This window comes from Pan troglodytes, chromosome 16 (assembly GCF_028858775.2).
Source record: "Pan troglodytes isolate AG18354 chromosome 16, NHGRI_mPanTro3-v2.0_pri, whole genome shotgun sequence".
NCBI classification, from domain to species: Eukaryota; Metazoa; Chordata; class Mammalia; order Primates; family Hominidae; genus Pan; species Pan troglodytes.
The window spans coordinates 33,379,571-33,392,339 of record NC_072414.2 but is presented as its reverse complement, the minus strand read 5'-3'; the positions used below and the strand labels follow the sequence as shown (position 1 = coordinate 33,392,339).

The 12,769-nt window shown below is 47.5% G+C and overlaps 1 protein-coding gene across 1 annotated transcript in view; it reads right to left on the bottom strand.

Annotated features, from left to right (window-relative positions):
- RTF1 (RTF1 homolog, Paf1/RNA polymerase II complex component) overlaps positions 1 to 12,487 on the bottom strand; it is a 70,844-nt gene extending 58,357 nt beyond the window's left edge. Inside the window, exon 1 of the mRNA XM_001142072.8 lies at positions 12,264 to 12,487. Within this exon, the coding sequence (XP_001142072.1) occupies positions 12,264 to 12,461 (198 nt within the window). The 5' untranslated portion in view covers positions 12,462 to 12,487. The remainder of the gene's footprint in view (positions 1 to 12,263) is intronic.
- Positions 12,488 to 12,769: the final 282 nt, after the last annotated feature.

Genomic DNA, 12,769 nt, shown 5'->3' with positions numbered 1-12,769 from the left:
AGAAACCAGATCTTTCTGAGCTTTATAAAACAGGGTGAGGAGCATGGAAGTTAGGCAGTGGGAAGCCATCAAATGGTTTGAAGCAGGGGAGTAACCCAATCCAGCAAGGGTTTTAAAAGAGCACTCCTGGAAAGAGAGAGAGAGAGAGAAAAAAAAAAAGAGCACTACAACTGGTAGATGAACAGACTAGAGGGGCCAGGGTGGAAGTACAGAGAGGACTCAGAAGGAACCCATAGCAGTCGCATTAAACAAGTAGCCACAGGGACAGAGAGAAGTGGAAGGATCTACGAGATGACGAGGAAAAAACAGTAATTCGCAGAGCTTTAAATCCGAGAAGTTACTTCCTAGTGTCCCTTTCATAGCAAAACTGTTGGTTGATTTAAACAGTGAATATTGGCTGGGCGTGGTGGCTCACAGGTGGCTTACAGGTGGCCTGTAATCCCAGTACTTTGGGAGGCCAAGGTAGGAGGAAGGATCCCTTGAGCCCAGGAATTTGAGACCAGCATGGGCAACACAGGGAGACCCTGTCTCTACAAAAAATTAAAAATCAATTCGCTGCGGCCAGGAGTGGTGGCTCACGCCTGTAATCCCAGCACTTTGGGAGGCCAAGATGGGCAGATTACTTGAGGTCAGGAGTTTGAGACCAGCCTGGCCAACATGACGAAACCCCGTCTCTACTAAAAATACAAAAAGTAGGCAGATGTGGTGGCATATGCTTGTAATCCCAGCTACACAGGAGGCTGTGGGAGAACTGGTTGGGCCCAGGAGGCAGAGAGGTTGCAGTGAGCTGAGATCACACCACTGCACTCCAGCCTGGGCAACAGAGCAAGACTCTGTCTCAAAATAAATAAATAAATTAGCTGGGCATGGTGGCACACACCTGTGATCCCAGCTACTCCAGAGGCAGAGGAGGGAGGATCACTTGAAGCCAGGAGGTCAAAGCTAGAGTGATCCATGATCACGTCACTGCACTTCAGCTTGGGTAACAGAGTGAGACCCTGTCTTCAAAAAAAAAAAAGGAGTAGGGAGCCGGACACGGTAGCTCACACTTGTAATCCCAGCACTTTGGGAGGCTGAGGTGGGCGGATCACAAGGTCAGGAGATCGAGACCATCCTGGCTAACACAGTGAAACCCCGTCTCTACTAAAAATACAAAAAAATTAGCCGGGTGTAGTGGCGGGCACCTGTAGTCCCAGCTACTCGGGAGGCTGAGGCAGGAGAATGGTGTGAACCCAGGAGGCAGAGCTTGCAGTGAGCTGAAATCACATCATTGCACTCCAGCCTGGGCAACAAAGCAAGACTCCATCTCAAAAAAAAAAAAAAAAAAGGGGATATCAGTATTGCAGTAGAGGGGTTGGAACAAGAACCCCCAAAGTGACAGTGACCTTTATCTCTTCAAGTAATCTCAATGTAACCAAGTTAGAAAATGTCCCACCATGTAGCTTGGGTGACACAGTGAGACCCCAGCTCTAAAAATAAAATTAAAAAAAAAAGAAGGTGGCCAGGCATGGTGGCTCATGCCTGTAATCCCAGCACTTTGGGAGGCCAAGCCAGGCAGATCACCTGAGGTCAGGAGATCAAGACCAGCCTGGCCAGCATGGTGAGACCCCGTCTCTACTAAAAATACAAAAATTAGCCAGGTGTGGTGGCGGACACTTGTAATCCCAGCTACTTGGGAAGCTAAGACAGGAGAATCACTTGAATCCGGGAGGGGGAGGTTGCAGTGAGCTGAGATTGCCCCACTGCACTCCAGCCTGGGCAACAAAGAGCAAAACTCCGTTTCAAAAAAAAATAAAACTTGACACCATAGGTATGCCAAGTAGCATTTGCTTATTCAACAAAAATTTATTAAGTGCCTACTCTGTCAGGCGAGCATCGGCATAATTATTATTACTGTTATTATTATTTGAGTCAGGGTCTCACTGTCACCCAGGCTGGAGTGCAGTTGTGTGATCATGGCTCTCTGCAGCCTCAACCTCCTAAGCTCAGGTGATCCTCCTATCTCAGCCTCCTGAGTAGCTGGGACTACAGGCACACATCACTACACCAAACTTATGTAGCTTTTATTTTGAATGAATAGCTGGGACCACAGGCGCATGCCACCACACTCAGCTAATTTTTAAAAATTTTTGTAGGGCCGGGCGCAGTGGCTCACGCCTGTAATCCCAGCACTTTGGGAGGCCAAGGTGGGTGGATCACGAGGTCAGGAGATCGAGACCATCCTGGCTAACACGGTGAAACCCCGTCTCTACTAAAAATACAAAAAATTAGCCGGGCATGGTGGCGGGTGCCTGTAGTCCCAGCTACTCAGGAGGCTGAGGCAGGAGAATGGCGTGAACCCAGGAGGCGGAGCTTGCAGTGAGCCAAGATCGCGCCACTGCACTCCGGCCTGGGCAACAGAGCAAGACTCTGTCTCAAAAAAAAAAAAAAAAAAAAAAAATTTGTAGACCAGGCATGGTGGCTCATGCCTGTAGTCCCAGCACTTTGGGAGGCCAAGGTGGGTGGATCACGAGGTCAGGAGTTCAAGACCAGCCTGGCCAACATGGTGAAACCCTATCTCTACTAAAAATACAAAAATTAGCCGGGCGTGGTGGTGGGCCCCTGTAATCCCAGCTGCTTGGCAGACTGAGGCAGGAGAATTGCTTGAACCTGGGAGGTGGAGGTTGCAGTGAGCCGAGATCACACCATTGCGCTCCAGCCTGGGCAACAGAGTGAGACTCTGCCTAAAAAACAAAAAACAACAACAACAACAACAAAAATTACACACACACACACACATATATGTAGCGGCTGGGCACAGTAGACTCACGCCTGTAATCCCAACACTTCAGGAGGCCGGCGGTGGGTGGGTGGGGGTGGATCACCTGAGGTCAGGAGTTCGAGACCAGCCTGGCCAACATGGAAAAACCCCATCTCTACTAAAAATACAAAAAAATGGCCAGGCACAGTGGCTCACGCTTGTAATCCCAGCAGTTCGGGAAGCCGAGGTGGGCAGATCATGACGTCTGGAGTTCGAGATCAGTCTGGCCAATATGGTGAAACCCTGTCTCTACTAAAAATACAAAAAATTAGTCAGGCATGGTGGCGCACGCCTGTAGTCCCAGCTACTCGGGAGGCTGAGGCAGAAGAATCGCTTGAATCCAGGAGGGGGAGGTTGCAGTGAGCAGAGATCGTGCCACTGCACTCCACCCTGGGCGACAGAGCGAGACTCTATCTCAAAAAAAAAAAATAAAAACAAACAATCAAAAAAATTAGCTGGGCATGGTGGCATGCGCCTGTAATCCCGGCTACTCAGGAGGCTGAGGCACGAGAATCGCTTGAACCCAGGGCGGAGGTTGCAGTGAGCCAAGATGGTGTCACTGCACTCCAGCCTAGGCAACAGAGCGAGACTCCACCTCAAAAAAAAATTTTTTTTTTTTTTTATAGAGACCAGGTTTCATCATCATGTTGCCTAGGCTGATCTCAAACTCCTGAGCTCAAGCAATCCTCCCACCTCAGCCTCCCAAAGTGCTGGGATTACAGGCATGAGCCATTGTGCCCGGCCCTCAAGTGTTATTTTCAACTACCTACTTGATGTCTCCACTTAGACATCTCATAGTCACTTCGAACTCCACATATCCCAGACTGAATGCAGGATCTTCACCTCTAAACCTGCTCCTCCAGCACTCCCCATCTCATGCCAGTGCCTGGCATCAATCCTAAATACTCCTCTTCTCATCCTAACATCTAATCAGTCCTCAGTCTTCAAGGCCTTTTAGTTCTACATACTGAACATTATGTCCAACCAATTCCACTATCTGTCATCTCTATAACAACCATATCAATCCAAGTCAGTCCTTCATTTAATAAATACTGACTGGGTGCCAACTGCATATAGGCACTGCTCTAGATGCCAGGGACAGCATAGTGAACACATACGGTTACCCTCCTGGAGCTTCCATTCTAATGGAACTTATGTTCTCCATCATCTCTCATCTGGACTCCTCTCTCTGCCACTTCATTAGTGTCCCCCTCCATATTACTCTCCACAATAGTCTGGGTAAGGCAAATCTGAAAATCTTCTCCAACTTAAAATCCTTCAATGGCTTCCTATTACTCTCAGAATAAACTCCAAAGTCTCTACTAAAAATACAAGAATTGGCCAGGCGCGGTGGCTCACACCTGTAATCCCAGCACACTTTGGGAGGCCGAGGCGGGCAGATCATGAGGTCAGGAGATCAAGACCATCCTGGCTAACACGGTGAAACCCGTGCCTACTAAAAATACAAAAAAAAAATTAGCCGGACACAGTGGCAGGCGCCTATAGTCCCAGCTACTCGGGAGGCTGAGGCAGGAGAATGGTATGAACCCGGGAGGCGAAGCTTGCAGTGGCAGAGACAGCGCCACTGCAGTCCGGCCTGGGCAAAAGAGCGAGACTCCGTCTCAAAAACAAAAAACAAAAATTAGCCAAGTGTGGTGGCACACACTTGCAGTCCCAGCCACCGGGGAGGCTGACGCCCTCCAGTGGCTTTAAATTTTTTTCTTTTTTTCTTTTGTTTTTTTTAGACGGAGTCTCTCTCTGTCACCCAGGCTAATACAGTCGTGATCTCGGCTCACTGCAACCTCCGCCTCCTAGGTTCAAGGGATTCTCATGCCTCAGCCTCACCAGTGGCTGGGACTACAGGTGTGTGCCACCGCACTTGGCTAATTTTTGTATTTTTACTAGAGATGGGGTTTCGCCATGTTGGCCCGCCTGGTCGAACTCCTGGCCTCATATGATCCGCCCACCTCGGCCTCCCAAAGTGCTGGGATTACAGGCGTGAGCCACTGCGCCTGGCCAAAAAACTTTTCTCTTTTTAACGCAGCCCACAGGAAGATAAATTATACCTCACAACCCAGTATACATGTACATGTACATATGAGACACACAAATTTCATCACTTATATTTACTACGTATGACACATTTGATGTTTTCTATCAATTCAATTTTATTTTTACTGCTGAGTGTAGTCCGTAAACTGACTTCTCCATCCTCAAAGGGTCAAAACAGAATCTACCTCTACAGTTTCATTTGTACTATTCTCTCTCCAACTATGCAACTAGTTTATGTTACTCACTCTGTGCTTCTTTCAGTTTCATAAGGGTTCGAGGTCCTTCCTGCCTCATTTCTTTTATATATGCTGGTGCCTCAACCATGAACATTCAACACTCTTCCCTTTACTCTTCAGTCTTCTAATCTGCTTCTCCTTAACACATATTCCAGGTCTGTTTCAATGTCACTCTCATCAGGCTAGAATAGGGTCCCTGGTTAATATTTCCACAGTATTCTTGTCCTTGCTTCATGGCCTGTAGTGCAATTGTAAGGAAATTACTCTCTCTGAGCAATCTCCCCACCTCATCTCTCTCTCATTCCACTTTACACTCCTTGAAGGTGGAAACTGCTTCCATTTTGTTCACCCAATAGCTCCAGTGTCTAACACTGTCTAATACATCTGTTGAACGATGAACAATCAGGCCGGATGCGGTGGCTCATGCCTGAAATCCCAGCACCCTGGGGAAGCCAAGGAGGGCGGATCACTTGAGGTCAGGAGTTTGAGACCAGCCTGGCCAACATGGTGAAACCCCATCTCTACTAAAAATACAAAAATTAGTCGGGCATGGTGGTGCATACCTGTAATCCCAGCTACTTGGGAGGCTGAGGCAGGATAATTGCTTGAACCCGGGAAGCGGAGGTGGCAGTGAGCTGAGATCGTCCCACTGCACTCCAGCCTGGGCAACAAAGTGAGACTCCATCTCAAAATAAATAAATAAATAAATAAAAATAAATACACCAATATGACCTGTGTCTGAAGATCAGTTTTGTATTTTTCCTAAAAGCCTCACTGTTAAAGCTCCCAGGGCTGGGCGTGGTGGCTCACCCCTGTAATCCCAGCACTTTGGGAGGCCGAGGTGGGTGGATCACCTGAGGTCGGGAGTTCGAGACCAGACTGACCAACATGGAGAAACCCCATCTCTAATAAAAATGTAAAATTAGCCGGGAGTGGTGGCGCGTGCCTGTCATCCCAGCTACTCGGGAGGCTGAGGCAGGAGAATCACTTGAACCTAGAGGCGGAGGCTACAGTGAGCCCAGCGCGCCATTGCCCTCCAGCCTGGGTGACAGAGCAAGACTCCATCTTGGGCGGCGGTTGGGTGGGGAGGGAGCTCCCATGGGACTCACTCTTTGAAAAGAGTGAAATTAACAAGCGAATTACATCAAGCTAGATGCAACATGACACAAATTAAAGTTTTCACAAATTAACACCGACACTTCTCACAAACTCTTCCTACACTTCAAAATTTGCCTCTGATTAATGCGGAAAACACTACATTAACAAGAAGCACAACTTTTAAATTTCTCAAGATTTATGGGGAAGGTTTATAGAAGTATACTTTATAATAATAATATTCTTTACATGTAGTATCTAAAAACAGCTCCTAGAAAATACTAACAGGGCTGGCCGGGCACAGTGGTTCACGCCTGTAATCCCAACACTTTGGGAGGCCAAGGAGGGTGGATCACGAGGTCAGGAGTTCAAGACCAGCCTGGCCAAGATGGTGAAACCCCGTCTCTACTAAAAATACAAAAATTAGCTGGACGTGGTGGCGTGTGCCTGTAATCCAAGCTACTCGGAAGGCTGAGGCAGAGAACTGTTTGAACCCGGGAGGCGGAGGCTGCAGGAGCCAAGATCGCGCCACTGCACTCCAGCCTGGGTGACAGAGCGAGACTCCGTCTCAAAAAAAAAGAAAAAAGAAAGTACTTAGGGGGGTCTATTCTCTCAAAGACAAATTTAATTGTTGCTACTTCAAGTTAGATAAACAGAGAAAAACAGGACATGACAATATAATCTCCATTTTAAATAAGAAACCTATAAAATAAAGCATCCCAGTGTGCACATAGCTCAATTTTTAGTTTTTTAGAAAGGTAGAGTGAAATTTTTATAAATACGGAGTTGTACTGATTTGAATTGAGAACTCTGGTTCCTTTATTATCTTGAATGCTTTTCATTTTATAGGACTTACTGCATAAATATTATTCCATAAAGGGAGATGACATAGAGCCCAGAGGTTTGCCTCAAATTATTATTTCCCAATAGGCACCAACAGCAAGTATCTTGAAATTTAAAAATGTTGAAGAAAGGGTGTGGTCAAAATAAGGACAGAGTCACTATCAGGTCAAATGCTAAAAGAAAAGCTTTCAAACTCTCAAACTAGGTCTTAGTTTTAAAAACTTTCAAAGGTTAAAATAAGGCCAGGTGCTGGATCACCTGAGGCCAGGAGTTAGAGACCAGTCTGGCCAACATAGCGAAACTCCGTCTCTACTGAAAATACAAAAAATTAGCCAGGTGTGGTGGCAGGCGCCTGTAATCTCAGCTACCCAGGAGGCTGAGGCAGGAGAATTGCTTGAACCCGGGAGGTGGAAGGTGCAGTGAGTCGAGATCGTGCTATTGCACTCCAGCCTGGGCGATAGAGTGAGACTCCATCTCGAAAATAAATAAATAAACAAACAAACAAATAAATAAATAAGGCCTGGTGTGGCAGCTCACACCTGTAATTCCAGCACTTTGGGAGGCCAAAGCCTGAGAATCACCTAAGCCCAGGAGTTCGAGACTAGCCTAGGCAATGTAGTGGGACCCCCATCTCTACAAATGATTTTAAAAATTAGCTGGGTGTGGTGGTGCACACCTGTAGTCCCAGCTACTTGAGAGGCTGAGGGGGAAGGATGACTGAGCTAGGGAGGTCAACGCTACAGCAGTGAGCTGTAATTGTGCCACTGCACTCCAGCCTGGGTGACAGGAGTGAAACCCTGCCTAAAAAAAAAAAAAAAAAAAAGAACCAGTAGTTTTGCCATCTTAAAACCTCCCTGTCAAGTTCTTTTAGTTATACAAGTGCCTTTTTTTTTTTTTTCTTTGGGACAGGGTCTCACTCTGTTACCTGGGCTGAAGAGAAATGGTGGGACCACAAGTAACTGCAACTTCAACCTCCCAGGCTCAAGCAATCCTCCCACCCCAGACTCCCAAGTAGCTGAGACTAGAGGCACGCCACCATGCCCAGCTAATTTTTAAATTCTTTTTTTTTTTTTTTTTTTTTTTTTATACAGAGTTTCACTCTTGTTGCCCAGGCTGGAGTGCAATGGCACGATCTCGGCTCACCACAGCCTCCACCTCCTGGGTTCAAGTGATTCTCCTGCCTCAGCCTTCTGAGTAACTGGGATTACAGGCAAGCACCACCATGCCTGGCTAATTTTGTATTTTTAGTAGAGACGAGGTTTCTCCATGTTGGTCAGGCTGGTCTCAAACTCCCAACCTCAGGTGATCCGCCCACCTCGGCCTCCCAAAGTGCTGGGATTACAGGTATGAGCCACTGCACCTGGCCAATTTTTAAAGTCTTTGTACAGATGAGGTCTCACTTTGTTGCCTACGCTGATCTCAAACACCTGGGCTCAAGTGATCCTCCCACTTTGGCCTCCCAAAGTGCTGAGATTACAGGGCATGAGCCACCATGCCCAGCCTATACATGTACGCTTAACTTGGAAGTACTATGGCAGACACAGGAAGCTATTTCTCTTCTAAATACTTATAGTGTGTTACTAAAAAGATTAACCTGCATATAGGCAGTGATCTTAATCACTAACATAAATCATAATTACTTGAGCTATACCTGTTACAAATGCAGAGTCCAGACCTCTATCCCCTGAGAGTCTGATTCAGTAGGTCTAGGATGGGAACTGCTGCACCCTCTAAGTCCCAACCTACATTTTAAATAAGCAACCCAGGTGGCTTCTGACACAGAGGTCTGCCCCTACCACCAGGAAAAACCAGCCTAGAAGGCCCATATATCTCACCTTCAGTAAGGAATAAATTGGAGGTAAAATTTTTGACATAATGGCTCAGATTCCCATCTGAAAAACCCAGGGACAAAAGGCCTCCTTACGAACTGCGTTCCAATCCACTAGATACTCAGTGATCTGTCATGGTTTGTTCCTTCCACAAGTACCATACGCTAGACAGCAAGTCTAATGTTATACCCCCAGTGAAGACTCAGAACCAGATGGAGCAGCACAGGGTATTTGGGGCAGGAAAGATCCAGAATGCATTAGGATTCCTAAAGACCCCCAAGCAGCACTGACAGTGAACTTGTGCTAAAGGTCTTTCGTGAAAATGTCTAGAGGGCAGAGATCTTCCTCTTTGATTCTTCTGAGAGTCTGGCATAGTGCTGAACAGACAAACTGAAGGCATCAGTACCCCTGTTAGGATGTGCAGGGAAAGGGAATTTTGATCTAGTTCCCATCTGATAACAAGAATGCAAATAAGAAGCTGAAGGGGAGGAAGTTAAATTTGTTGTTAAAATGTATTAGGTATTACTTACACATTTTATGTTAATTTCCTTTTACAAATAGATATTTAGAATTGGATTTAAAGTTGCAATTCCGGCCAAGCACGGTGGCTCATGCCTGTAATCCCAGCACTTTGGGAGGCCGAGGTGGGCATATCACTTGAGGTCAGGAGTTTGAAACCAGCCTGGCCAACATGGAGAAACCCTGTCTCCACTAAAAATACAAAAAATTAGCCAGGTGTGGTGACAGGCACCTGTAGTCCCAGCTACACGGGAGGCTGAAGCAGGAGAATCGCTTGAACCCAGTGGGCGGAGGTTGCAGTGAGTTGAGATTGTGCCACTGAACTCCAGCCCGGGCAACAGAACAAGACTCCGTCTCAAAAATAAATAAATAAATAAAGTGGCAATTCTCTGCAGTTCCCACTTTGAAAAAGCTTTTTGTGGATCAGGTGAAATATCTCTACCACGAAAAGAAGCACTCAACTTATTTTATTCATCAGAATTCTGTGGGAAACTACTAAGGACAATAATTTGCAGTTCAGTTCATTCATCACTTTGAACAGATGTCTTGAGAGTGCTTTACCAAGAAATCCCCCCAAATAATCCTTTTAATGTATGTACCAATTTCCTCTAAACTATCCAGTGTACTTTATAAACACGAACTCTAGCACCATGAAAAATGACTGTGAAACATTATCATTTTGCAGTATGAAAAAAATTTAAAACTAACAGATTGAGTTGGTATAGTGGAAACAGTATAGGCTTTGTACTCATGCAGATCTGGGTTCAAATCCCAATGCTACTACTTACTAGTTGTGAGTTATTTAACTTTTTCAACCTCCATTTTCTTTATGTAGAGGAAATAATTCCAAATTTACCATAATGTGAAAACTTGACAATCTAAACAAAACAATTAAAGTGCCTACTCTAGGCACTATATAAATGGTAGCCAACGTTGTTATTATCTGAAACATTCACATTTGTAGATGAAAAGACAGAAAAAAAATAGATTCTACTCCTTCTAATTGCCAGTCTAAAATTATCTACCAATCAAACTTTTACAGTCGAAATTATACTTTTGATATTTTTGTAAACTTCAGGAGCCTTTCAATGAGAACATTTTCAATTCCTACCCCAAAACAAAGTTTCTATTCCTTAGATAGTCCTACACAGGCCCCATTACTTCTCCACCTCCCTACCACCATTTTCAAAGCAGTCTTCTTTCTACAGCACCTCCTCAGTCCTTTTCTTCTTAAAAGTCCTCCCCTTGGCGGAGCTTGCAGTGAAGCCAAGATCGCACCACTGCACTCCAGCCTGGGCGACAGTGCGAGACTTCGTCTCAAAAAAATAAATAAATAAATAAAAAGTCCTCCCCTTTTATGCCTTAATACTTTCTTTTTCTTTCTTTTCTTTTCTTTTCTTTTTTTTTTTTTTTTTTGTGATGGAGTTTCGCTCTTGTTGCCCAGGCTCACTGCAACCTCCGCCTCCCGGGTTCAAGAATTCTCCTGCCTCAGCCTCCCGAGTAGCTGGGATTACAGGCATGTGCCACCACGCCCCGCTAATTTTGTATTTTTAGTAGAGATGGGGTTTCTCCATGTTGGTCAGGCTGGTCTCGAACTCCCGACCTCAGATGAGCCTTGGCCTCCCAAAGTGCTGGGACTACAGGCGTGAGCCACCGCGCCCAGCCCCTAATACTTTCAAACTGAGACCTCTGGCTTCATATAAAAGACCCCCAAGAAGCCATTTATAGAAAAACTTTACAATTAACAAATGCTTGCACTGCCATCAATTTTTACAAACACTTGATCTTTACAATAAACCAATTAGATAAACAAGGCTGATGTTACATTTTCATTTTACATTTAAGACCAAAGATATATAGCTAGAAAATAGCATAAGCCCAGCCTAGAATTCAAATTTTCAGACTCCAAGTTCAATACTCTTTCTACTCAAAAGCTACTATCTCTTGCATATTCTTTCTTTACATCATTTGCTCATTAAACAGAAAGGAGACCATCTTTGTATCGCCTGGTATCACTAGAGCACTGCTACAAAGAGCAGATTCCTCCCTACAATGTTTTCTAGAGTATATAAACAGTTCAACCCCAAGACACTGAGGCCAAAAGTTACTTTCAGTGCTTCCTGCAGTCTTCAAGTAAGAAAGAATTCTGGGATGCTGCGTGAAAGGGCCAAGAGGAGGCCTGGGCTATGCACAGTCCCTCCATGTCGCCCTACATAGTTCTCTATTTCTTCCAGTATCTGCCCTCTTTCCTCCACCCAAGAGTGTTTTTTTGGGTCTGACACCTCAACAGGGGCCCTTCTCAAACACAAACGACCCTAGTCGCCAAATAAACTCGTGCCCACAGCTAAGTCATCCTTGGCAAGCATGGCAGAGGCTCCTAGGAACATTTACGAGTGTCCTTCCCCTCTGTCCACATCCCTTGTCCGAAAAACTTCCATCTTCCAGAGTCCGGATCTTCTTGGCCCTCGGCCCCCACTGCTCGACGCGCACCCTTGCACCTCCTCCAAAACCTCCCAGCCTCCCAGGTTGGCGGGCGATACTTCCTATCTCTCCCAGCCCGGATCTCCTGGACTACAGCCCGCCGCCCCGATCTGGCCCCGGAAGATCGCGGCCCCTTTCGCTACCCCCGAGCCCGAGGCCCAACGGCCCGGTCCCTGCCCCGCCTCCCCGCCCAAGGCGCCAAGTCCTCGGGGCTCCGTCTCCAGGCCCGGGCCGGTCTCCAAGGCCCCGCACACTCCGGGAGAACGGGAAAGGGGCTGTAGTGGTGCCCAGGGCACGGGGCGAGCTGGGCGCTCTGGTAGGAAGGCTCCAGGCCCGGCCGTCTCCGGTTCCCGCGGCCCCGACAGCCCTCTGGCTCCGCCGGCCCGCGCCTCCGCGGCCTGCCCTCACCTGATCCAGGTTCTCGTCGCTGCCGCTGTCCTCTGTGTCCGAGTCGATCACGACGCGGCCTTTCCGCTTCTTTACCATGGTGGTCCCCCGGCTCCCACGCCGGCCGCCGCCCGGACTCCCCTCTTGCCCGCCTGCCAGTGGGACCGCCACTGCCGCCGCCGCCGCCGCTGCTCGACCCACACAAAGGCGACCGCGCATGCGCGCTCCGCTCCGCCCCTGGCCCCGCCCCCTGCTCGCCGCACGCCGTTCGCAGGTCGCCGGGTGCCCCGCCCTACCCCGCCCCCGACGCAGCGTGAGAGGCGGGGCCTTCCCCCCTCGCTGGTTCCCGGCAGAGAGTGGTGGTGGCTTTACCCGCGACTGCCCTGGAGTCCTTGGCTATATCTCTGCTACGGAGCCGAAGTTTGGTGGGCTCTCTTCCTATCAGGGGCTGGAGCCGCAAGGATCCAGGTTCTCTCTGAGGGGGCTCACGTGTCTACCTACTTTCAAGCTGTCCAACACTGATGGCG